The sequence below is a fragment of the Monodelphis domestica genome, chromosome 4 (genome assembly GCF_027887165.1).
Source record: "Monodelphis domestica isolate mMonDom1 chromosome 4, mMonDom1.pri, whole genome shotgun sequence".
In the NCBI taxonomy this organism is placed as follows: Eukaryota; Metazoa; Chordata; class Mammalia; order Didelphimorphia; family Didelphidae; genus Monodelphis; species Monodelphis domestica.
The window spans coordinates 91194845-91216967 of record NC_077230.1 but is presented as its reverse complement, the minus strand read 5'-3'; the positions used below and the strand labels follow the sequence as shown (position 1 = coordinate 91216967).

Genomic DNA, 22123 nt, shown 5'->3' with positions numbered 1-22123 from the left:
TTGAGTGAGGTTTTCAAAAAATATTGATAAACTATATGAAAGCATGTTCCAAATCACTTCCAGTAGAGAAGTGAAAATAATGTTCAAGTTTTACATCACTCCTTGCACATGAGTCAACATGAAAAAAAGGTTGGGAATAATACATGATGGTAGGGCTTTGAGAGCACAGATAAACGTCAGTGGAACTATGAAGTAAGCGGTCCAACCATTTTAGAGTTCAGCTTGAATTAAACCAATTCCAAAAAGTCTGTACCCAATGATTTGGCAATCCCATCACTAAACAATATATCAGAGAAAGTTGAAGAGAGAAAGAAAGGCTTAATACCTACTAAATGTTGAAAGTAGCCTTATTTTGTGCTAGCAAAGAACTATAAAAGAGAGCAGGTATCTATTGATTTACTGGAGAATGACAAAAATTATAACATGTGAATGTAATTAAATGTTGTATATTAAAAAATTATTAATCAGAGGGATTCAGAAAGACCTGTGAAGATTTGAATGAACTGATCTAAAGCTAAATAAATAGAACCAACAGATAAATATGTATATAGCTAGGACAGTGAAAATGCTTAAAGGAAGTAGAACTCTGAGTAAAGAAAAAAAAACCAAACCAACAACAGTGAAAGTCCTGGAGAAGAGGTAAAAAAATTGAGGACCAGAGACTTTCCCAAGGTTACATAGGCAGGAAGCATTGGAGGAAGAATTTCAACTCAGGTTTTCTGGCTCTAGAACTAGAATTTTTTCCATTATACCATATTGGAATCTAGTTACTTAGGCAGAGAATAGTCTAGAGGGAAAACAATCAAGCAAACATGTAGGACTTTCATCCAAGAAACTTGGTTTCTAGTCCATCTCTGCCACTAACTAAAAGACTTTGGACAAGTCCTTAACCTCTTTGTCATGTGTGTATGTGTGTATTTGTGAGTGTGTATGTGTGTGTGTGTGTGTGTGTGTGTGTGTGTGTGTGTGTGTGAGATAGAGAGAGAGAGAGAGAGAGAGAGAGAGAGGGGAGAGAGAGAGGGAGGGAGAGAAAGAGAGTGGGGAGAGGGGGGGAAGAGAAAGAGGGAGGGGGGGAGAGGAGGGGGGAAGAGAGAGAGGGAGGAGAAAGAGAAAGAGAGAAGGGGGGGGTATATAGAGAGATTCTTCATCCATTACATGACAATTAGAGTGCTTATGCTATCAACCAGAGGTTGGTGGGATGATGAGATAACATTTGTCAGTTTACGTTGAAAAATATCAGTGCTACCCATATGTCTATTATTCGTTGACTGACTCATTGAGGTTGAAAGGGAATGAATGAAACAGTTCTCTTAAATAAGTTTTGTGGCTTTCCATTAACTGGATTACCCTTGCCTTGAAGATCACAGATCACTGAGTGTAGAACATACTAGAATAAGAAATGGGAGAGAGTGGCTTAGTGGATCGAGAGCCCTAGAGACAGGAGGTCCTAGATTCAAATATGACCTCAGATACTTCCTAATTGTGTGACCCTGGGAAAGTCTCTTAAGCCCACTTGCTTAGCCCTTCCTGTTCATTTGCTTTGGAATTGATGCATGGTACCCACTCTGAGACAGAAGGCAAGGGTTTTAAAAAAAGAGAAATGGGAAAATGAGTGTGGGGAGCACATGGAGAACAGTTACGGGGACGTCTGTAAGCTTTTCATGGCTTTGAACATCTCCAAATAATTGTAGTGACTCTGACATTAATAGGATCATAGTATTGTGATTTAAAAGGGATCATCTAAATCTGCCCCTTTCGTTTTACAGAGGAGGAAACCAAGGCCCAGATAAATTAATGTCGAAGGAATGCATGAATGAATATGAGCTGGTCTAGGCTTTTCTCATTCTTTTTTCTATAACAAGTTCATGACAGACATTATGCCCAGTGGATTGAGTCCTGAGCTTCTAGCTCAAGTTGTGCCTCTGACATATACTAGCTCTGTGACAGACACTTTTGATGGCCTGGGCAAGTCTCCAAGATAAGCAGTGTTGGAGGAGCTGTTGATCTATGTTGGAGAAGGGAATTTTCACCCTGGGAACCGCCTACACAGATGAACAACTAGGTCTCTCTGTACCAAAAAAGTCACATTGCTAATAAGTGAGAGGGCTGGCACTAGAGCTTAGGATGGCCATTGCAGGTATTCTCCCACTATATTATAATATTCTTGAGTATTTGCCAATGCTAAGAGCGTAATTTCATGGCCTCACTCATGTAAAGGGACATTTCTTGGCTCAGTGAGGAAAAAAGGGACTTGTACCTCAGTGTGCTTCCCCAGAGCCCCTAAATCAGAATGGTATTGCTCTTGGAAAGAAGTGTTGCAAAGCCTATAGCATAAAGAACAAGCTACCCTGGGATGATCGAGTGCTTTTTGAACTAGAGATTCTAAAGTAACATCATTTAACTCCTATCCAGAAGCCTTTGAAGGAATTTAAGGAGGCCTGGAAAAGGGAGAGGGACTTACCCATGCAGTATTGTCTGGTGAGCAGGGAAGGTGGGGTTTGCAACTTGTATTGAAGCTGGAAGAAGGGTGGAGGAGCTCACTTGTAAAAATAGAAGAGGGCTTGGTAACAGAACACAATTGAACTCTGGGTTGGGTTTGTCCTCTCTCCAGATCCTTTCCCAAAGCTCAGTTCCCAGGAACAGGATGTCGAGAGGAGACCCGTTTCCTTCTACACTCAATTGTGCAACCCGTGGGTCTCCCTGTTTGGGGTGAGTAACCGTACCTTGACCTCGGTTGGATCTGGGGTCCAGATCAGGATGTAAGGGTGGGTGGAGTTCTATGGGATGCAGACCTGGATGCAGAGCAGGGGAGCCTTCTTCCCTCACTCTTCATCATTCTTGTTATTATTAGATCCCAGAAATACAATTTTTCTGACTGTCAGATTCTAATTTAGATGAGCCTCAGCAGGGCCATATTGCATTTTTAATGATATGTCATTTTTAGTTGAGATTTTACTTTCTAAATGATTATTTGTTCCCAGAAGCATACAGAATTCTTCTAAAATCTCTAAGTTCCCTGATTTAATTTGTGTGGATAGATGGAGGTAGTCATTCATGAAACCAACTTAGTCAGTCAACATTTCTTGGTGAGGAGGGAATGATTAGTTCAAGAAAGACAGTAATGTTTAGAGAGTCTATCTCAGAGTGGATCATGGAGATCTAGGTTCAAATCCTGTCTCATTTATAATTCAAGAGTTGTGAGGAAGTCACTTAATCAGTTAGTTCCAGGGAACTCCTTAGGATCCTAAATTCCAGCTAATCTATGTTACTTGCCAAGTTTCCATGCTGAGAATTCCTTAATTGATGAAATCATAGGCCAGACCAAATTTCCATAAAAAGCTATATTCAGGGTCCTGTTAGGGACCTGGGTTGGGTCTGGCTTGACTCAGTAAAGTCTGGGAATTCAGGGTTGAAACTGGGAAGTGTCTGAGGCCAGATTTGAACCTAGGACCTCCTGTCTCTAGGCCTGGCTCTCCATCCACTGAGCCACCCAGCTTCCCCAATGATCTTATTTTTAAATGATCTTATTGATGAAGAGATTTCAAGTCGGCACATGCGCTCATGCATATTTATGTATCCCATAGTCAAGTAGGAAGATGGTATGTAGACTGAGCGTTGGGTCTGGAGTCAGGAAGATCAGAGTTCAAATTCAACCTTAGACACTGGCTGTGTGATTCTGGGAAAGCCACTTGACATCCATTTACCTCAGTTTCCTCATCTGTAAGATGGGAATGATAATAATAGCACCTACTACCCAGGCTTGTTGTGAAGACCAAATGAGAATATATGTAAAACTTTAAATCACCATTATTTATTAATAACATTATTAGTAGAGTTATATAATATATGTTGTATATTATATTTCTTCTATAATGTTTATTATTTATATAACATTATTTATTATTATGTTTATTTCTGGCACCTCCTCAGTCCATCATTCCTACCCACAGCTCTTAGGAACACTAAAAAAGTAAGCGAGCTATCATTTCTGGCTGGGCTTGGTCCAATAAGGCTTCGTAGACAAGAGAAGAATGAGGGAGGGATCTGGAGTCAGAGGACCTGTGTTCAAATCCCATCTCAGATGCTCATTACTTTATGGGATCTTGAGCAAGAGACTTAATTTCATTGGGCTTCAGTTGTCTCCTTTGTTAAAAAAAAAGATGGTCTCTGAACTGGACTATTATTAGAGATGGATAAAATGTCTACAGGAAGGAAGCAGAGAAGTGGTTCAGAGGATTTCATATAATCGGTACTTAATAAATATTTGTTTAGTTATCATTGGCTGACTTGTTGAAATTATTGGCTTAAATGAAGAATTTGCATTAAGAGGATATTTGAGATATATAAGCTTTTGCCTTTACCTGCCCTATCCATAGTTTGGAGAATGGGCCATTAAGACAACAGGACTGAGGCTTCCTTGTCAAGTAGGAAGGAGACCATTGGATTATCTGTTCACACTACCATGCATTGCTCACCAACAGGCCATCGGGTCCCTTACCATCATGTTTGTGATTCAGTGGATCTATGCATTGGTTGACATAGGGGTTGCTGTCATCCTCTATTTCTACATTGGCCAAGTAAGCCCCGGCCTTCATCCTGGTAAGTGGGGGTACCCTTCTGCAACTATTTCTCTTCTGTCAAGGGTTCTTAATCTAGAATCTATGAACATGGCTTTTAAAAAAGCATTTCTTTTAATTAATTAATTCTTTTAATAATAAATAAATAATTCTTTTAATAATAAATTAATATAATATATTTGTACTATATATTTATAATATAATATAAATTATGTATAATCAAAATGATATTAATATATTTGTATAATCAATATAATAATAAATAATATAATAAAAATAAGATTATTTCCATCTATTTGATTTTTTGTAATCCTGTGTTTTATGTATTTAAATTTTAAATTTTAATAAATTTTAATAAAAATGTAAAAATATTCTGCTAAGTGGTGACTGCCAAAGGGACTTTGACAGAAAAGGTTAAGAGCATCTACTTTAACTTAGACATCCTTCATTAGAAAGGATCTGTGCATCATCAGACCATAAAATCTGCAAGAATAAGAGGAACAGAGGCATCTGGGTGGCTCAGTGGATGGAGCACCAGGCATGGAATGGGGAGTTCCTGGGTTCAAATCTGGCCTCAGACCCTTCCTAGCTGTGTGACCTTAGGAAAGTCACTGCCTACACCTTGCTGCTTTTCTGTCTTAGAATTGATATTAAGGCAGAAGATAAGGATTAAAAAAAAAGAAAAGAATAGGAGCCATATAAGAAAAAAAAGCAAGAAGACTGCAAGAAGTAAGAGCTCCAAGGAGGAATGTGAGCAAAGTAATGGACAGCCACTTTTACAGGCTTCCTAAGGAGGCAGGAACCAGCCCTCTTTCTTGGTTACTTGGGGTTTGCCAGACAAAATAAGTGTTAGTTCTGCTTTAGGAGGAGTCGGGTGCGAAGAGACAGCAAGGGATTGTGAAGAGAAGATTGGTTCCTGCAAGAGGCCAACAGCCCAGATTTCAGTTAGCAGTCTTATATATATATCATCTGATTTTATGCCCCAAACAAAAATGTTCTTCAAATTCAAATGGCCCCTTTCACCTGTCTCCAGGTGGCTGAGTCAGCAGGGCCCACCTGAGACCATGCAAGAAGTCCTTTGGCATTTATGGCTGAGCATGCTTCCCTCTAGAAACAAATTGGGGTCTAGAAACCCCAATTTCCAGAGAGCAGCATCAATTTGGACAAAATGCTGCCTTCTTGGACTCCCTATAAAAAATGGCATTAGCAGTTTCCTTTGGCATCTAAACTCTCTGACTAGCAACTGACTTGCTTAGTCTGCCATAGACTACTTGAAGGAGTTAGAAGATGTTAACATTGTATTAGGGGCACCATGGCAGCTCATTGGATAGAGTGCTGAGCCTGGAGTCAAGAAGACTCATGTTCATGAGTTCAAATCCAGCCTCAGATTCTCATTAGCTATGCTACCCTGGGCAAGTCACTTAACCCTGTTTACCTCAGTTTCCTCATCTCTGAAATGAGTTGGAGAAGGGAGTGGCTAGCCACTTCATTATCTTTGCCAAGAAATGCCCAAAGGGGAGCACAAAGAGTCAGATCTGACTGAAAAACTCCTGAATGCTGAGACGTATTGTGTATCTTGGGAGCACCCAAAGGGGCATAAAGACAGAAATAACACCCCACTCTTGGAGATCCCTCGTCTTTCCTTATCACACAGAGGGTGCGTCCTGTCACCAACCACCCAGACCTGCCCTGACTTGAGTTTCACTAGTATCTTCTATGATGAGCTCCATTTGACCCCAAGCTGAATTCTCCAAGTACTCACCCATCGCTGCTGCTGAAAGATTGTTATAAAAAAAAGAAGATATCGTGTAGGATAATTAGAGAAATTCAAACTAAAATAACTCTGAGATACCAATTCACATGCAACAGACTGGTTAACATGCTTAAACTCAGAGGAGTATCAGGACTTCCTCTGGGACCTCGGAGACTGGCAGTTCTGGACCTGAGGAGAGGATGTGCCAGCCAGTAGGTATTTAGCACTTTCCAGCAGTGATGGTGGACTCCTGAATACTGCTTCACTCACCTGTAGACTTGAGGTCTATAGGGATTCTGGGAATAGGAATGTTGGAGCACAACACAAGACACACTCTGAATTATTTTTGCAGCAGTGGGACTGATTTTAGATTTAGCTGGTGGTTGAACTAACCCTGTCTCATCTAGGACTCGTATCCTCCCCGAGACCAGCAGCAAGGGTGTGTGGTCTTTGACTATGGGATCAGTGTTGTCTTACCCCAAGGCTAACTGGCCCATTAAAAGCCTGCTAACTTGGCCTTGTTAGCACAATACCTAAGGAAACCTCCAGAAGAAAGACAGAGATTCCAAATTCAAAATGAAGTTATGGGGCCAAATACTAGGTCTTTTGGAGTATAATGATGATGTCATCACAATTATTTTTAATCAACTAGCGATGATATTAGTTGTTAAATAATAAAATAAAGTCTCATTGACTCAGAGAGCTTGTGGGGAGGAAGCTAATGAGAAGTGATGAGTGGTCTTATTAGAAAGTACTTTTTAGTGGAAATAAACTTTTGAATGTAAACAATAATTCAGCGTCACCAAATATATTTCACCTAGAACAAGTCATAGAGGACCTTCCTTTGTCTGTAGAGTGGTTTGTAATGATTATAACAATTATTTAGTATGTCAGTATTACTTCTAATGTTCCAAGAAGCTTTTTTTTTTTACTCAATTACTTTATTTTTTTATTTCCATCTTAGAATCAATACTGTGTATTGGTTCCAAGGCCGAAGAGCAGTAAGGAATAGGCAGTGGTGGTCAAGTGACTTGCCCAGGGTCACACAGCTAGAAAGTATCCGAGGCCAGATTTGAATCCAGTACCTTCTGTCTCTAGGCCTGGCTCTCAATCTACTGAGCTACCCAGCTGCCCCCCCCCCAATTACTTTAAATGTCCTGTTCCACCCCACTTCTCCCCACAGCAAACTTTATGTTAGTATTATATTATATATATATATATATATTATATTAGTATTCACTTAGAGAACCCTATTTTTTTAAAGATAGTTCAAAGGTCAACTTTAGCCCAGGTGCCTTTAAAAGGATCATGATTTGGCAAAGTCATAATAAACAAAAGTTTATTGTATCTTAAACTTATCCAACAGGTTTATTCCAAAGACCTTAACACACAAACAAAGATCTTTATGGTCATGCATGTTCCTGCCAAATTCTGAAATCAATTCATTTCCACTTTAAGCAAAATTACTTTGCAGGCATCAAAAATGATACCAGTAAAAGAGATACTGTAATGTATTTTAAAGGGTCAACATGAAGCAAATAGTTATCATAAGCTGAGCTTGGCCAGCTAGCTTTCTTCCTGCCCAGATATTGGACATTAGTTGGATAACATCAAGACCATCCAAATAATTCATGTTAATGTCAGCCACACTCCAGACTCCAGCTTTAGTGTGAGAATGAATGAATGAATGAATGAATGAAGACATTTATAATCCAGGCCCTGAGAATGCAAGCACAAAAGTGAGATAGTACCTGCCTGTGATGGCCGGGGGGGGGGGGGGGGGGGGGATTATAGTCTGGAGAGCCTTGAAGATGGTGATGTGATCCATAGAGAAGAAGGTTGATCTCCCCTTCTAGAAAGGGAGATTTTATTACTATACCCAAAGTAGGAGGGATAAAGGTAACATGTAGACGGAGAAAAATGGCATAATGTGGGCACAAATTCCACCATAGTAATCTCCAAAAGATTGTTTTGTAAAGAATTTGTAAAAACTATCAATTGTACATTCCTCAGTTTCTTGCTTCTCTCCCTACCACACATTCTTCATTTTCATAAATCTTTAAAGATACCATGAGTGCACATGCTTGTGCGCGCACACACACACACAGGCACACATACCTTTTTGTGTTCAAAAAATAATTATGCGATACACACTTTCTTTGACTTCTGAGTTATTGAGCTATTGAGTTAAAGTTTACAGGAAAATTTGCAGAAATTTCTTAACATTTACTAAATCCTGTCATCTACTTGTAACACATAGTAGGTGCTTAATGAACGTCAGCTGACCAAATTGTAAAAGAGATTAAAGTGATGTGAATTGTTTTGACAAATTGGGAGGACTTTTATCAAAACTATGTTTGAATCTGTCTCTGTCTGTCTGTCTGACTCCACAGGAGCTGCTGCCAATTATAGCCTTTTCCGATGGATAAAGTCCCTTCTGATACCTTCATTCAGGTTGGTGTCAAATTTCAGTATTTGCGCCATGGGTAGATGACATGCTTGGGCTCTGGGATGTGGTGAAACTGCCCTAAAGCAAGCTTGGCTTGGATGTGGATCAGGAAGAGGGCGTTTGGCCTTTGTACGCCTATGGAGGGATTCAGGTTCTTTTTCTCACTTTACTTCCTTCTGTCTTCCTTCTTCCACTTTTTGTTTTGCTCTGTTTTGTTTTTGCCTTGGCAAACCCAATGGACTACCATGCTTCCCAGTCCAAGAACAGGGCTAGAGCTGCCAATGACTCTCTCCTCAATGGCCGCCATCTTGAGACTCCTAGAGTGATTGAAAAAAAAATACACAAACTAATAAATAAAACCTTACAGGACAACTAGTTTAGCCCCTTCGTTTTTTTCTTTTTGAGACTGGAGTCTCTCTATCTTGCCCAGACTGGACGTTCATGGATGACTCCCAGGCCCAGGCCCATTGCTGATTGAAATGGAAGTCTTTAACCTGGCCTGGGCCAGTTTGCTCCTCCTTTGGCAGTCTGATAACCTCCCCTCCTCCTGCTTCCCCCCTGCTCTTGGTTGCTCACCATGCTGGTGTTAGACTGACTGGGGACACCGGATTTTCTTTAGCCCTCCTGCAGCTCAGAACCCCCAGACTCCATTGATCCACCAGCCGCAGCAGAGACTACAAACGTGGGCCCCTACCCCCACCTGCCTTCATTTTATAAACTGGGAAACCAAGTCCTAGAGACACCAAGAGGCTGGCCCGTGGTCACATAGTTCCTATCAATCATCAAGAAAAAAGCTTTCCTGAAGCATCTCTGTACACATGAAGGATTTTAAGCAATATTTATTTTTTAAATTAATTTTTGAGTATTTTTCCATGGTTATATGATTCATATTCTTTCCCTCCCCTCTTCCCTCTCCCCTCCCATAGCCAACGAGCAATTCAGCTGTTAAGCAGCATTATTGAACTCCATCCAGTTGCATGTGGGTCTGTGCTGACTGATTTATTGAGAGTGACTCAGAGAAAGACTCTGCCCTTTGAATATTTATAGTTCAAAATATACTAAAATGGGTCAATAAATAGAAATCCAGGCCTAGAGATGGGACGTCCTGTGTTCAGATCTGGCCCCAGATACTTCCCATCTGTGTGACCCTAGGCAAGTCACTTACCCCGTTTGCCTAGCCACTTCTGCTCTTCTGCTTTGGAACTGATACTTACTTTGTATCCATTCTAAGACAGAAGGCAAGAGTTTTAAATGAAATCAAATAAAACACACTAGCAAGGACACCCTTGGGCAGCCAATCAACCAATCACTAAATATTTAGTAGTACTTATGTTTCTGGCACTGCTCCAAGTTCTGGAGATAGAAAGCAAAACCAAAAAACATATCCAGCCCTCTTCTGATGTAAAGATTCTTGACCTAGAGTTTGTGAATTTTGAAGAATATATTTTGATACCCATATTTAATACAATTGATTTCCTTTGCATTTTATTATTCTACGTGTTTTATTTTATTCATTTTAAGAACCTTATTCTGAGCAACAGCCCAGAGGCTTCACCCTTTTGCCCTAATGGTCAATGACAAAGAAAAGTTGAAGATTCGATTGTCTAATGGGACAGGAAATAGAGTCAGCACAGACAAAGCAGGAGGCCAAACCAGAGAGAGAGAGAGAGGTCTTCTGTCCTCAGGTCCCCGGTAACTGTCCAAGGTAGGCAGGCAGCAAGTGCAGAACGGAAGCCCTTCATTGCCCACAGAGGGCCCATGGCCAGAGCAGGCTGGACAAGGAGAAGGAGCCAGCATTTTTTCTGGCCCATTTGGTTTGTTCCAAACCTTTTTAATTTGAGGTAATCAAAATGATTGAGTTTACATTTTGTGATTTTTTCTGGCTCTTGCTTGGGTTTGAAGTCTTTCCCTTCCCAAAGGTCTGACAGGTATCTCTTCTGTGTTCTCCAGTTTCCTTCTTTCTGTTCAGGGCATTCACCATTCTGAGTTTATCTTAACGTAGGGTGTGAGGTGTTGGTCCATTTGGGAAGACTCACGGAGAGGCGAGCTTTCAGGCGTCTTCTGTGATCCTTTCATCCTTCCTTCCTCCCCAAAGAGGAAGGTGCCACAGCGCCCTTCGGGGACCCTGGAGCCCCTTCTCCCTTTCCTTGATGCGGTGGGAAGCCAAGGCTGCAAAGCAGAACCTGACCAGGTGTTTTAGCCACTTGGGTCCGACTGCTCAATCCTATCTCTTGGAAGCTGGGATATTAACGAGAAAAGGAGGGATTGTGGTTGTTGCAGAGGGCAGGATAGAACTGGAGACGCGGATAAAGGAGGGACGGATGTGTGACGCTAAATCACTATTTTGGCTGTCTGACAATAGAGAGCTGAGTCTCTCTTCCTATCTGAAGCACAGTGAACATGAAATACCAACATAAAAAGACTTCCGCCCACCCTCTTCCAAATCTTAGCTGGTTAGCTGGGGGGAGATAACACTGGATGCACTCGGAGTGCATTGTGGGTAGAGATGAGGGAGGAAGCATGGGGAGAGCCTCTGACTTTATCTGATTTCCTGGGATCAGTTTCAGTCACTCGTAGTTTTGAAACTCAAGCTTAACTCCTTTCAGTTTCACCTGGGTTTTGTATCGAACATCTCCCTCATGATGACCCAGAAAAGCAGCATTTGATGGGATGGGATTGTTCTTAGAAATAATGGCTTTTGTTGTTTGATTGTTTCCGTTGTGGCTGACTCTCGGGACCCCGTTTGGGTCTTTCCTGGCAAGGATACTGGAGTGGTTGGTCATTCCTTCTCTAGATCATTTTACAGATGAGGAAACAGAGGCAAGCACAATTAAATGACGTGCCCAGGGTCACAGCGCTAGTAAATGTAGGAGGCTGGATTTGAACTCGGGTCTTCCTGACTGTACGCCTATGCTACCTAGCTGCCCTACTTATAGTCAACAGAGAACTCAGCATTAGGTCCAAGGGACCTTCCATTCCAGCCATGTACTAAAATAAAGACCCTGCCATGCTCACACCAGTCTCCTGGCTTTTCCGGACCTGCCCTGGAATTGCTTTTTTGGGTGTGTATGCAGGAAGGTAAGAGGACCAAAAAGAGGACTGTGCATAAGTAGAAGCTGGTCGCTTTGATGACCTCAGATCCATGTTCTCTCGTTCAGTCAATGCTTTGGGAGCTTTCAAGCTTCCTCTGAGCCGAGCCTTGGCTGCTCCATCCCAGAGTGATTGGCCGACCCTCCCATGGCTTCAGGAGGCTCCCAGGCTGGACACCACTTATCTCTGGGGACCTTTAGTTCTCTTCAGGAGCTCGCAGGGAGGATCACCATCTTTTTTTTGGGGGGGGGGAAACACCATTAAAGGGAGGCCAGCCTCTCTCGTGTTCTTAAGAGCTGTGCAGATGAGATTTCTTAAGCTTTTTTTCTTTTAACTAGTAAGGTGTATTATTTCTAGAAATTCAACAGAATATGATGCTTTCCTGTTGAGCTGGGCTGTGTGTGTGTGTGTGTGTGTGTGTGTGTGTGTGTCCTCTCTCTATTGGCTGGTACGACCTTTATTGCCAATCTGTAACTTTACTTGTGCTGATCCCGTGTTTCTAAGAAAGAGTTTACTCATCCTCCAGCTCCCCTGAACCTTCCATGTAGATGTATTATCAATAGAGGGCCATGGTGCCCCAGACACAGGGGAAGCTACTTCGAGGGGCACCTGTTTGTCATTTGATGCTTTCTTTTCAAGTGTTATAGATCTAGAATCACACATTTTCCATTTAATTTAATCAAACATAAATACCCATTAGGAGGGTAAATACCTCAGCATCACCAGCTAGAGAAGTGGGGAATTCTTATAGAACAAGTTTTGGAAGAAAGAAGGAAGGAAGGAAGGAAGGAAGGGAGGAAAAGGAAGGAAGGAAGGAAATAAGGAAGGAAGGAAGGAAGGAAGGAAGGAAGGAAGGAAGGAAGGAAGGAAGGAAGGAAGGAAACAAACAAACAAACAAACAAACAAGTATTTATTAAACTCCTTTTAGAGGTGGTTCAATGGCTCAGTGGACAGAGTGCTGGACCTGGAGTCAGGAAGACCCAAATTCAGATCCGACCTCAGACACTTACTAGCTGTGAGACCCTGGGCAGATCATTTATTTAACTTTGGTTACCTTAATCCACTGGAGGAAGAAATGGCAAACCACTCCAGTGTCTTTGCCAAGAGAACCCCATGGGCATCACTAGTGTGTTAAGGGCCACAGAGTCACAAAGAATCAGATGGGACTAAACAACACTTTTCCCCAGGCACGGTGCTAAGAGCTTTGCAGATATTCTCTCATTTGATTCTCAAACAACTCTGGAGGCTAGGTGCTATTATCCTTACCATTTTACAGTTGAGGAAACTGAGGCAGAGTAAGTAACTAGCCTAGAGTCACACAGCTGGTATGGTCTTATGAAACTTTAAAAATTATTCCACCCTACTCAGACAGTACTTTAGGGGAAGATAAAGTTGTAAACTCCTGATTGAACAGTGAAGATACTTAACTCATACCTTATAGTGAAGCTAGAACTTTAAGCTAAGTCTATTTTTAGATCTAATACAAAAAGGTGTTAAGTACTTGTAAAGGTTAAATTAATCACAATAAGGTCAAGTAACTAACAAAAGGTTAGTAACAAAAGTAACTAAAAGTAACTAAAAAAAGTAACTAACAAGTGAACTTAACAAAGAGGTGTGAAGTAACTCAAAAGATATAATCTAATCAAAGAAGATGAGAACTAAAGAGTGGACAGTCCTGGAGAAAAGTGTCTGTTGTGATTAGTAGATGTAAAAATTTAGGGGAGGTGACACAAGAGAAAATTTCTTTAAAAGAAGGTCTAGAAAAGGCAGTGAAGTCAGTTCAGTCAGTTGAGAGGAGGAACTGAGCCTGGAGGAGCTCCTCAGAAAGCTTCCTTAAGATGGTCTCGTGGTGAGTGATAAGACTGACTCCCTCTCCCTTGGGCTCAGGGAGTCCACTTTGGCCAAGGCCTTTAGCTACTGCCTGACAGCCTGAGCTGGAGCAGTTTAAATTAACTCTTTTCTCTCTCTCTCTCTCTCTCTCTCTCTCTCTCTCTCTCTCTCTCTCTTCTCCTTAATTTCTTCTCCCTGTATTAATTAAATCACCATAATTTCCAGATGACTTGGATATTTTATTATTTGGGATTTTCCCTGACAACCAATTAATTTAGATTTTCAAGTCACAACGCTAAAATTATCTTACAGTCTTTGGCTGGATTTGAACTTGGGTCTTCTGGACTCCAAGCCCAGCATCAAATACTACCATGAATGCCCAAGATACAATCTAATATCTTTAGAATTAATTTTGCTTTATCAGCTTATCCTAACCCCAATCTATAGAGAAGTCTGGAGATTTTATTAAAACGTCCTCAGTGAGACATTAGAACTTTTGACTGTTTTTAAACAAAAGGCTTCAGGGAATCTTGGTGTTAAAAGACCCCTTACCTTTTCATTCAGCTCTTTTTTGTTGATTTATTCTTTTATATTCACAAGGATTTGTTGACATCTTTGTTGATTTATTCTTCATATTAATAAGGATTTGTTGATATTGTTGCACTTTTTTGTTGATTTATTCTTCATAGTAACAAGGATTGGTTGATATTGCATTTTTTGTAGATTTATTCTTTATATTCACAAGGATTGGTTGATATCTGCGTTTTTTGTTGATGTATTCTTTAAATCCACAAGCAATTATGAAATAGCTACCCACTGGGCTCCGAAGGCCAAATCAGCCCTGGCATTGGTATCATCTACAGAGTACATGCTTCCGCTTTGCTTCGATTCTCCCAGGCGATCTCATTTGATTCCAGCTCAGAAGGCCGATGGAATGAGTGAGGAGTCAGTCCTGTCCCCATTTTACAGCGGGACAAACAGTGGGTTCTGAGATGAAGTGCTTGGCCTGGGTGACCAGCACAAGCCCAAAGAAGCCAAGCTGGGACAGGAACCCTGGGCTTCCCATTCTCCCCAATGGACCACCCTCCCCCTTTCCCCTAGGGACGGTCTCCGTGACGGTTCCCTTGCACGCTAATCACAGAGAAGACATGGCTTTTTCTGGCCTGTGTGAGTACCTTGCTCTTCCTTTCTTCTGCGATGGAAAGACCTCTGTCTGGATTCTCTCTAATCAAAAGGATGCAGTTTTCCCTCTTTTTTTTCTCTCCAGTAAAAGGCAAATAGCTCTGCTCTGTGTTCTTTCCTGCCAGGAGCTGCCAGATGGGTGGAAGCTGATTTCTCCGTACAATAATAGCCCTCCTTTAAATATTGTCCTAGAAATACCTGGAGATGACAGGCAGCCTGAGATACCGAGTTCCCAGATATGATCTGAGAAACAACCCGAATCTCAGAATGGACCACAACGGTTATTTTTTTTATTTTTTAATTTTTTTAAACCCTTACCTTCAGTTTGGGGATCAATACTGTGTATTGACTCTGAGGCAGAAGAGTGGAAAGGGCTAGGCAGTGGGGAGTCAAGTGACTTGCCCAGGGTCACTCAGCTGGGAAGTGTCTAAGGTCAGATTTGAACCCAGGACCTCCTGGACCACAACATAAATTTTTTTTTTTATACCACAACACAGGTTTTTTAAGATGAGGTTTTGTGACCGACTGCTAGCACTTTGAGGGGGCAGCGAGGTAAATGACTCCCCTATCCAGTAAGGAAGCTGCCCTCTCCCTTGGGAGGTTTTGGCAAGGACTCCCATTTTAGAAACTAGGCCTTTAGGTGACTGGCTCTGGTCCCTGAGATTTTTCTTTGCTATTTTCCCTGACTGACTGTGCGCTTCTGTGATTCTCTCCCTGAAGGAGGCTCCAGGCCCCTCAGGAACAGATTATTTTGACGCCGTCCCTGGCCAAGGTTGACATGGAGATGATGCAGCTCACCAAGGAGAACACGGACTTTGCCTCTCGGGACCGGTACCACCATTCCTCCCTCGTAAGCAGGGAAGAGCTGATAAATCAGTTCTAGTGGCTGCCAGGGAAGGAAGCCTTTATTTCCAGGAAGCTTCCCTATGGGTGTAGTGGACCTCCGCCCTAAAACTATGGCGGCCCTGGCCCCATTCAATGGGAAAATGCACCCCAGCTTTCCATTGATAAGAACAGGGACCACTGCAGGAACAATGGGAGAAATCTGGATTCTGGAGAGCTGCCTGCCAACGGAAGTCAACAGAATGAAGGGCTCTAAGAGCTTACCCAGAGGCCGGAGCAGATTTTCCTGGCTTTCTTTTTTCCAGTGGCTGCCTTTTAAATTAAAATGTTTAAAGACCAGGCATTATCGTATGGTTTCTGCCATCTGAAAACATTTCTGCCTCCGGCCCTCAGGGCCTTGGCAGAGGTGCTATGGAGCGAGTGAGGTGAGCGAGCCTGGCCAGGCTGGATTCTCCGGGGAGCCTGGCAATGTCATTGGCCTCCTGGAGGGAGTCCAGAGTTCCGGCTCTAGGGATAAGGTCGGAGGGATGAAGGGAGGAAAAGAGGAAGGAGGGATAGACCGTGGCCACGGCTTCCAAAGGCTCACAGTATTAAGCAGTTGTAAGAATGTAAACTTTTAGGTTTTATACTAAATAGGAGAATTCTATAGTAAAATTGTGGTCGCCAATTTAAAGATGATAGAACTTAGCGTCATTAGTAGCTTTATTTACAAAGAGGTGGAAAGAGTGGAAATGGGAACATGTCAGAAGAAGGTGGGGAATTATCTCATCTAACCACCGAAGTGCTGCTCCGGTGCAAGGCTTGATAATCTTCAGCCAGAGGGACCAGGTGGTGTCCTTAGCAAGGGTTCCACCACGTCAGCCTCCTCCAGGAAAGGAAGGTCTCTCTGGAACCAATCTCTCCAAAAACTAAGGCCCTGGGTTCAAATTCCACTTCTGATGAGTACTACCTGTGTGACATTGCACAGGTTATTCACCTTCTGTAGGCCTCAGTTTTATCAGCTACAGGATGAGGGTTAACTGGATGGCCCTTCCGACTCCAGATCGCTGATCCTCTGAGGAATGCTTACACGATCATCTCTTAAAACTTTCCTATTGTCAATATAATTTCCTCTTCCCCGTGTGGCCGCCGTCCTCAGGGATTGCTCCGTCTCCTTGGAGAGGAGCAGCTTGAAGAAAGTGGCTGGCTTCTCAGCACACACATAGACTGTGAGCAGCCGAGAGACTGGCCCCACTCCGTGAGGAGGCTGGGCAAGATGATTCTCCGCGTCCTTCTCAGATATAATATGCCTTGGTCCGGCGGTCTGTGGTGCCTTGTCACATTCTGCAGGAGTGGATAGAGTGAGATTCCCCGGAGATTTGGAAGCCGCCCGGCACACGACCCATCAGGCTTCTGGATTGCAAGAATCACCAAGTATCTAGAATATGCATCCATGCTTACATACAGAAACATACATGCATCTAGAATGTGCTTTTCAGAAGAGAGACATCTCTCCCAATATAGATACAACAGATAGCACGTCTTCTTTATAGGGTAGAGAATATATCTTCCTGGTAAGATATGTGTCTTCCTCAAATGTATGTTTGATACGTGGAAATATGAGTCTACGTGAGCACGCATGTATATTCTAGAGAACTGGCACGCCTGCTACCCATGCTCTCAACCCAGGAGTCTGACAGCCCCGGAGCCCCCAGATAGCTCCTTACCATCCACTATCTAGATGTGTTTCTGTGTGTAGATATGCATGCGTGCACACCCACATACATGCACATTGTGTGTATGCATACATGTGCTCACGTGTGCGTAAATGTATGTTTATGTGAGAGTGTGTGTATACATATGAAGGCTTATGTGTGTGTGTATATACACATCTGCACATATATACACATATATAAATCTAAAGATAAATAAATGAATATAGGAGAGAGAAGAGCAGGAAAGCAACAAAGAATGAAAACAAGACATTCAATGACTTAACTCTTCCCTTTCCCACCCGTGACTAAACAGTTTTCCCATTTGGTTTCCCCCTATTGTTAAGGGAGGGGTGGCAGGAAAGACAGACAGAAGAGCCTGAACAAAGTTCCCAGGGGACGGAGTCACGGCAACTCAGTATTTATTGAGCCACTGCTATATACAGAGACTATACTAGCTGCTGTTTGAAGAAACACATGAAAATTGTAAAATAAAGCCTACCCTTTTCCCTTAGGAACTTAGAATCAGTCAGAGAAGACACCATTGGTGTAGCAAAGCCCTGGAGCCCTGGGTTCAGGTCCTGCCTCTGTCACATACTAGCTGTGTGACCTTGGGCAAGTCACTTGGTGTTCCAGGTAACTCTAAGACTGTAAGTTATGAGTTGCTGCTATGCATTAGGGCAGGGGTCCCCACACTTTGTACACAGGGGGCCAGTTCATTGTCCCTCAGATCTTTGGAGGGCCGGACTATAAAAACCTAACCCTAACCCTAACCAGGCAGCAGTATACACAGTGCAGAATCTCCTCCCCCAGATCACTGCTCACCATGCTGACGTCTTCCATTGTGCAGCCACATAATCCTTTGTGTGGTGCCTCCTTCTAAGGCGCTATGCAAAGGATTATGTCACCAGAAGTAGTACTGTAGTGAGAGACGCTGTGCTTTGCATCACTGCCACATACAGTGCTCCTCTCACTGAGCACCAATGAAAGAGGTGCCCCTTCTGGAAGTGCAGTGGGGGCCGGATACATGGGCTCAGGGGACCCCTGCATTATAGGAGAATGGTCTTAGGGGTCATCTAGTCCAACCCCATCCTATTATAGATGAGGACACTGAGATCCAGAGAGACCAGTGACTTGTCCAGTTTGCCCAAATGATTTGAACAACTAGGATTTGAATGCAAGTCCTCTACCAGTGGTCTTTCCATAATTCCAATCAAGAAGGGAGGTTGTCCCTCTATGCTGAAGAAATTGTGTAGAATTCCCCCTTTCCAAACCTCTGCCACCATCTCTACCTAAGAAAACACCTCACACACTTATACACACAATTACTCAAAAATATAACAAAATAAATATGAACACGTTCAAAAATTATATAGCACAAATTGAGCACTATTTAATATTAAATACATCAAAGAGCAAAGTAAGCTTAATCTAGGATACTTCCTGAAAATGCTTCATTTAAAGATAAGATTTTGGTGGGGTTTATTTATTGATATTGATGTTTTCCTTCTTATCTTCTTTCTCCTCCTCCTCTCCTTCCTCCTTCTCTTCCTCCATTTTTTCTCTCTCACTCATTGTCACCCCTTCTCGGTGAGCCTCCATGAGATTCTATACTATAATTTCATCAAGACAATATCCCCCCCAGTGTGACATGGTGAAAGACCACTAACAGAGATCTAAGTTCAATTCCCAGCTCTGCCACTTATTAGTTGTATACTATTGGCCAAGTAAAATCTTACTTATTCACAGTTTTAGGCAAGTACAGGCAAGCAAAATCAATGCATTTAAGGAAATCCTTTCCTTCCTTCCTTCCTTCCTTCCTTCCTTCCTTCCTTCCTTCCTTCCTTCCTTCCTTCCTTCCTTCCTTCCTTCCTTCCTTCCTTCCTTCCTTCCTTCCTTCCTTCCTACTTTCCTTCCTCCCTTCCTCCCGTCCTCGCTTCCTCGCTTCCTCCCTCCCTCCCTTCCTTCCTCCCTCCCTCCCTCCCTTCCTTCCTTCCTCGCTTCCTCCCTCCCTCCCTCCCTTCCTCCCTCCCTCCCTCCCTCCCTTCCTTCCTTCCTTCCTCCCTTCCTTCCTTCCTTCCTTCCTTCCTTCCTTCCTTCCTTCCTTCCTTCCTTCCTTCCTTCCTTCCTTCCTTCCTTCCTTCCTTCCTTCCTTCCTTCCTTCCTTCCTTCCTTCTTTCCTTCCTCCCTCCCTTCCTCCCTCCCTCCCTCCCTGTGTAGTTTTACTTCCTGTGATAGAAGCAGGCAATGGGCAGTAAGGGGCAGTAAGAGGAATGGGACCCTCATCCTCTGAAATCTCGCATTTCTCGCTGGTTAGTGCTGGTCAAACATCAACAGCAAACTCTGTCATGTCATCAGTAGTCAAGCGTGAAATGCAGATTGACCAGTTGCCCATCCTGTATCATCAGCCACTAGTCCTGGTTCAGTAGTAGACCATGTTGTTCTGAACTGTTAGGCCCAGGCTGTATCTCCCAACCTCCACGTTCCCTTTCCAGAAGGGATGGGAAGCCTCTCCCACATCCAAATGATGACCGGTGGACAACAGAGGGACTATGGGCCTTGCATCCTAAGGGCTCTGGCATTCCAGGAGAATCCCCCAAACCTGTGCGTGCTCCTTATTCCCTTTGTGCTGATGTGCACCCCAAAACAGAGCTCCCCCTGGAGTTGGCCCACTTTCCGGGGTTTTCAGGAGAGGTGAAGACGTCTCTGGAATGGGAGACGACGAGCTCCCTGATTCACGGAGCCATGGAAGCTGCCACCCCGCCCCTGGAGAGCTGCTCTTCCTTCAGCTTCAGCTGGTAGAGTCGCCTACACCTCTCTGATTAGCCCCCAGCCCTTCCACTGTTAGGCTGCGATACCCCCACACACCTCCTCTTCTTCTGATAAAATTCTTTGCTTACTTCTGGATAGAGCAGAGTTTGGGTCTCCCTTTCTTGGGACGAGGCCCTGCCACAAACGTGGGTGTTTCTCCAGCACCCTGGAGGAGGGAGATGTACAGGACGAGGTTTCGCACCCCCTTCCCTCCAAACTCCCATTCAAATGTCCCATGTTCTGGGGATCAGAAGAGCAGAAATCTTTAGCAGCTCCTTCCTTGTCTGACCGCCATCACCCATTAGCAGGAGGTGGTGGGCAATGCCAGGGTCAGAGGGTGCAGCCGCCTGGATAATGACCACTGGCTGTCGTGCATCCACAGGGGCTCTCTGGATCCATTGGATCTTCTGCCAGCCGCGGGATTTCAGGACTGGCTTTTAGGGCTGTGAGCCTGTTGGGACAGAGAGCTCCCAGGTGCTTGCCCAAGGCAGGCCAGTGACTCCTCTGCAACCAATGTATACTTCGAAAAAGCTGTCTAGAGTATTGGGAGGCTGCATGCACTCGGGGTCACAAAGCCAGTTTGTGGCAAGGGCAGGACCTGAACCAATTTCCTGGACTTTGAGGCTAGTTCCCTATTTCCAATATACACAGTGTCAATATTTTTAAAATATTATTTTCATAGTATTTAAAAATATAATCAATATTAATTTAAAAATAAAACCAAAATATTTATATATTTATCATTTATAATACATCTCTAAAATTTGTTAAAATATTTGGAAAATATAAATTTAAGTATTTCTATTTTTGTAAATAAGAGAATTGATGCTGAGAGACATTAAGAGTTAACTAGGGAGGGCTCAGTGGGTTGAGAGCCAGGCCTAGAGATGGAAGGGAGGTCCTGGGTTCAAAAGTGGCCTCAGACATGTTTAACTATTGACCTTGGGCAAGTCACTTAACCCCCATTGTCTAGCCCTTACACAGTATTGATTCTAAGATGGAAGATGAGTTTGTTTCTTTAAGTTAACTAGGATCACCCAAGGCAATGTCTAAGCATTTGTCTAAATCAGGTATTTCTGACTCTAAGTCTGACATAAATGGGCCTTCAAATGCTTTCCTCCCTCAGATGCCTCCCTAACTTTCCCTACTAATTTTCTCCAACCTCCAGTTCTTTTAGAACAACAATGTGTTTTTGCACAAAATCACCGAATCCTTCATTTATCGCTTTCTCTCAGGTTCAATTCTGCCCGCAGATAGATGGCAAGGAGAACGAGCAGACAGGCATTTCCTCAAGGGAAGTAGGATCTGTGGAATAATCAGCACAGTTTTTGCTTTTCTATAGGGAAAGGGAAATGGCAATAATTGGTGACCCGAAGATATTCTGCTGATCGGCGTAATATTTGTGGGGATGACTGTGCCTTCTACAAACATGCTTATGTTGTGGAAGGAGTCCCATCATAAAAAAAAAAAACGGGAAGAAAAGTTGCTCCTCCTTATCCCCACAAGGAAGAAAGAAACAAAAATCCAGGAGCAGAAATGTGTCTCTTTTTTTTTAATTAAAAAAACTTTAAAATAATAATTGCCCTCTATCTTATAATCAGTATTGTATATTGGTTCCAAGGTCGAAGAGCAGTAAGGGCTAGGCAATGGGGGTTAAGTGACTTTCCCAGGGTCATACAACTAGGAAGGGTCTGAGGTCAGATTTGAACCCAGGACCCATAAATGTCTCTCTCTAATGACCTGTGGTAAAAATTTGCCTTAAGCTTGACTATTATGAAGTTATTTTTCTAAAGGGAGATAGTCTACATAGAACGATACATAGGAACATATATTTAGAGCTGGAAAGAACCTTGGAGGTTATTGAGTCCAGCCTTTTCATTTTACAGATGAATAAACT

General features: G+C 42.9%; 1 protein-coding gene across 3 annotated transcripts; it reads left to right on the top strand.

The window, feature by feature from the left end:
• Nucleotides 1-479: 479 nt before the first annotated feature.
• Nucleotides 480-16065, top strand: LOC130453660 (solute carrier family 12 member 8-like). Of its 3 annotated transcripts, XR_008911134.1 has the most exons (7): nt 480-902; nt 1767-2137; nt 2413-2478; nt 2612-2709; nt 4482-4599; nt 8724-8784; nt 15602-16065. XR_008911134.1 is itself a non-coding variant. In XM_056793581.1 (6 exons), exons 4-6 carry the CDS (start codon nt 4503-4505, stop codon nt 15762-15764), a joined length of 321 nt encoding a protein of 106 aa, XP_056649559.1. In that variant the 5' UTR covers nt 737-902; nt 2413-2478; nt 2612-2709; nt 4482-4502; the 3' UTR covers nt 15765-16065. The 3 variants fall into 3 exon arrangements, 2 of the variants coding, with proteins under 2 accessions (XP_056649560.1, XP_056649559.1); XM_056793581.1 differs by lacking the exon at nt 1767-2137 and having other exon boundaries at nt 737-902; XM_056793582.1 differs by lacking the exons at nt 1767-2137; nt 2413-2478 and having other exon boundaries at nt 736-902.
• The last annotated feature ends 6058 nt before the right edge of the window (nt 16066-22123 follow it).

Coding starts and splice junctions, on each gene's coding strand:
- LOC130453660 (XM_056793582.1), top strand. CDS start 4,503: ATGTTTGTGATTCAGTGGATCTATGCATTGGTTGACATAGGGGTTGCT. Junction 4,600..8,723: donor AAGCCCCGGCCTTCATCCTG/GTAAGTGGGGGT, acceptor CTGACTCCACAG/GAGCTGCTGCCAATTATAGC. Junction 8,785..15,601: donor CTTCTGATACCTTCATTCAG/GTTGGTGTCAAA, acceptor CTCTCCCTGAAG/GAGGCTCCAGGCCCCTCAGG.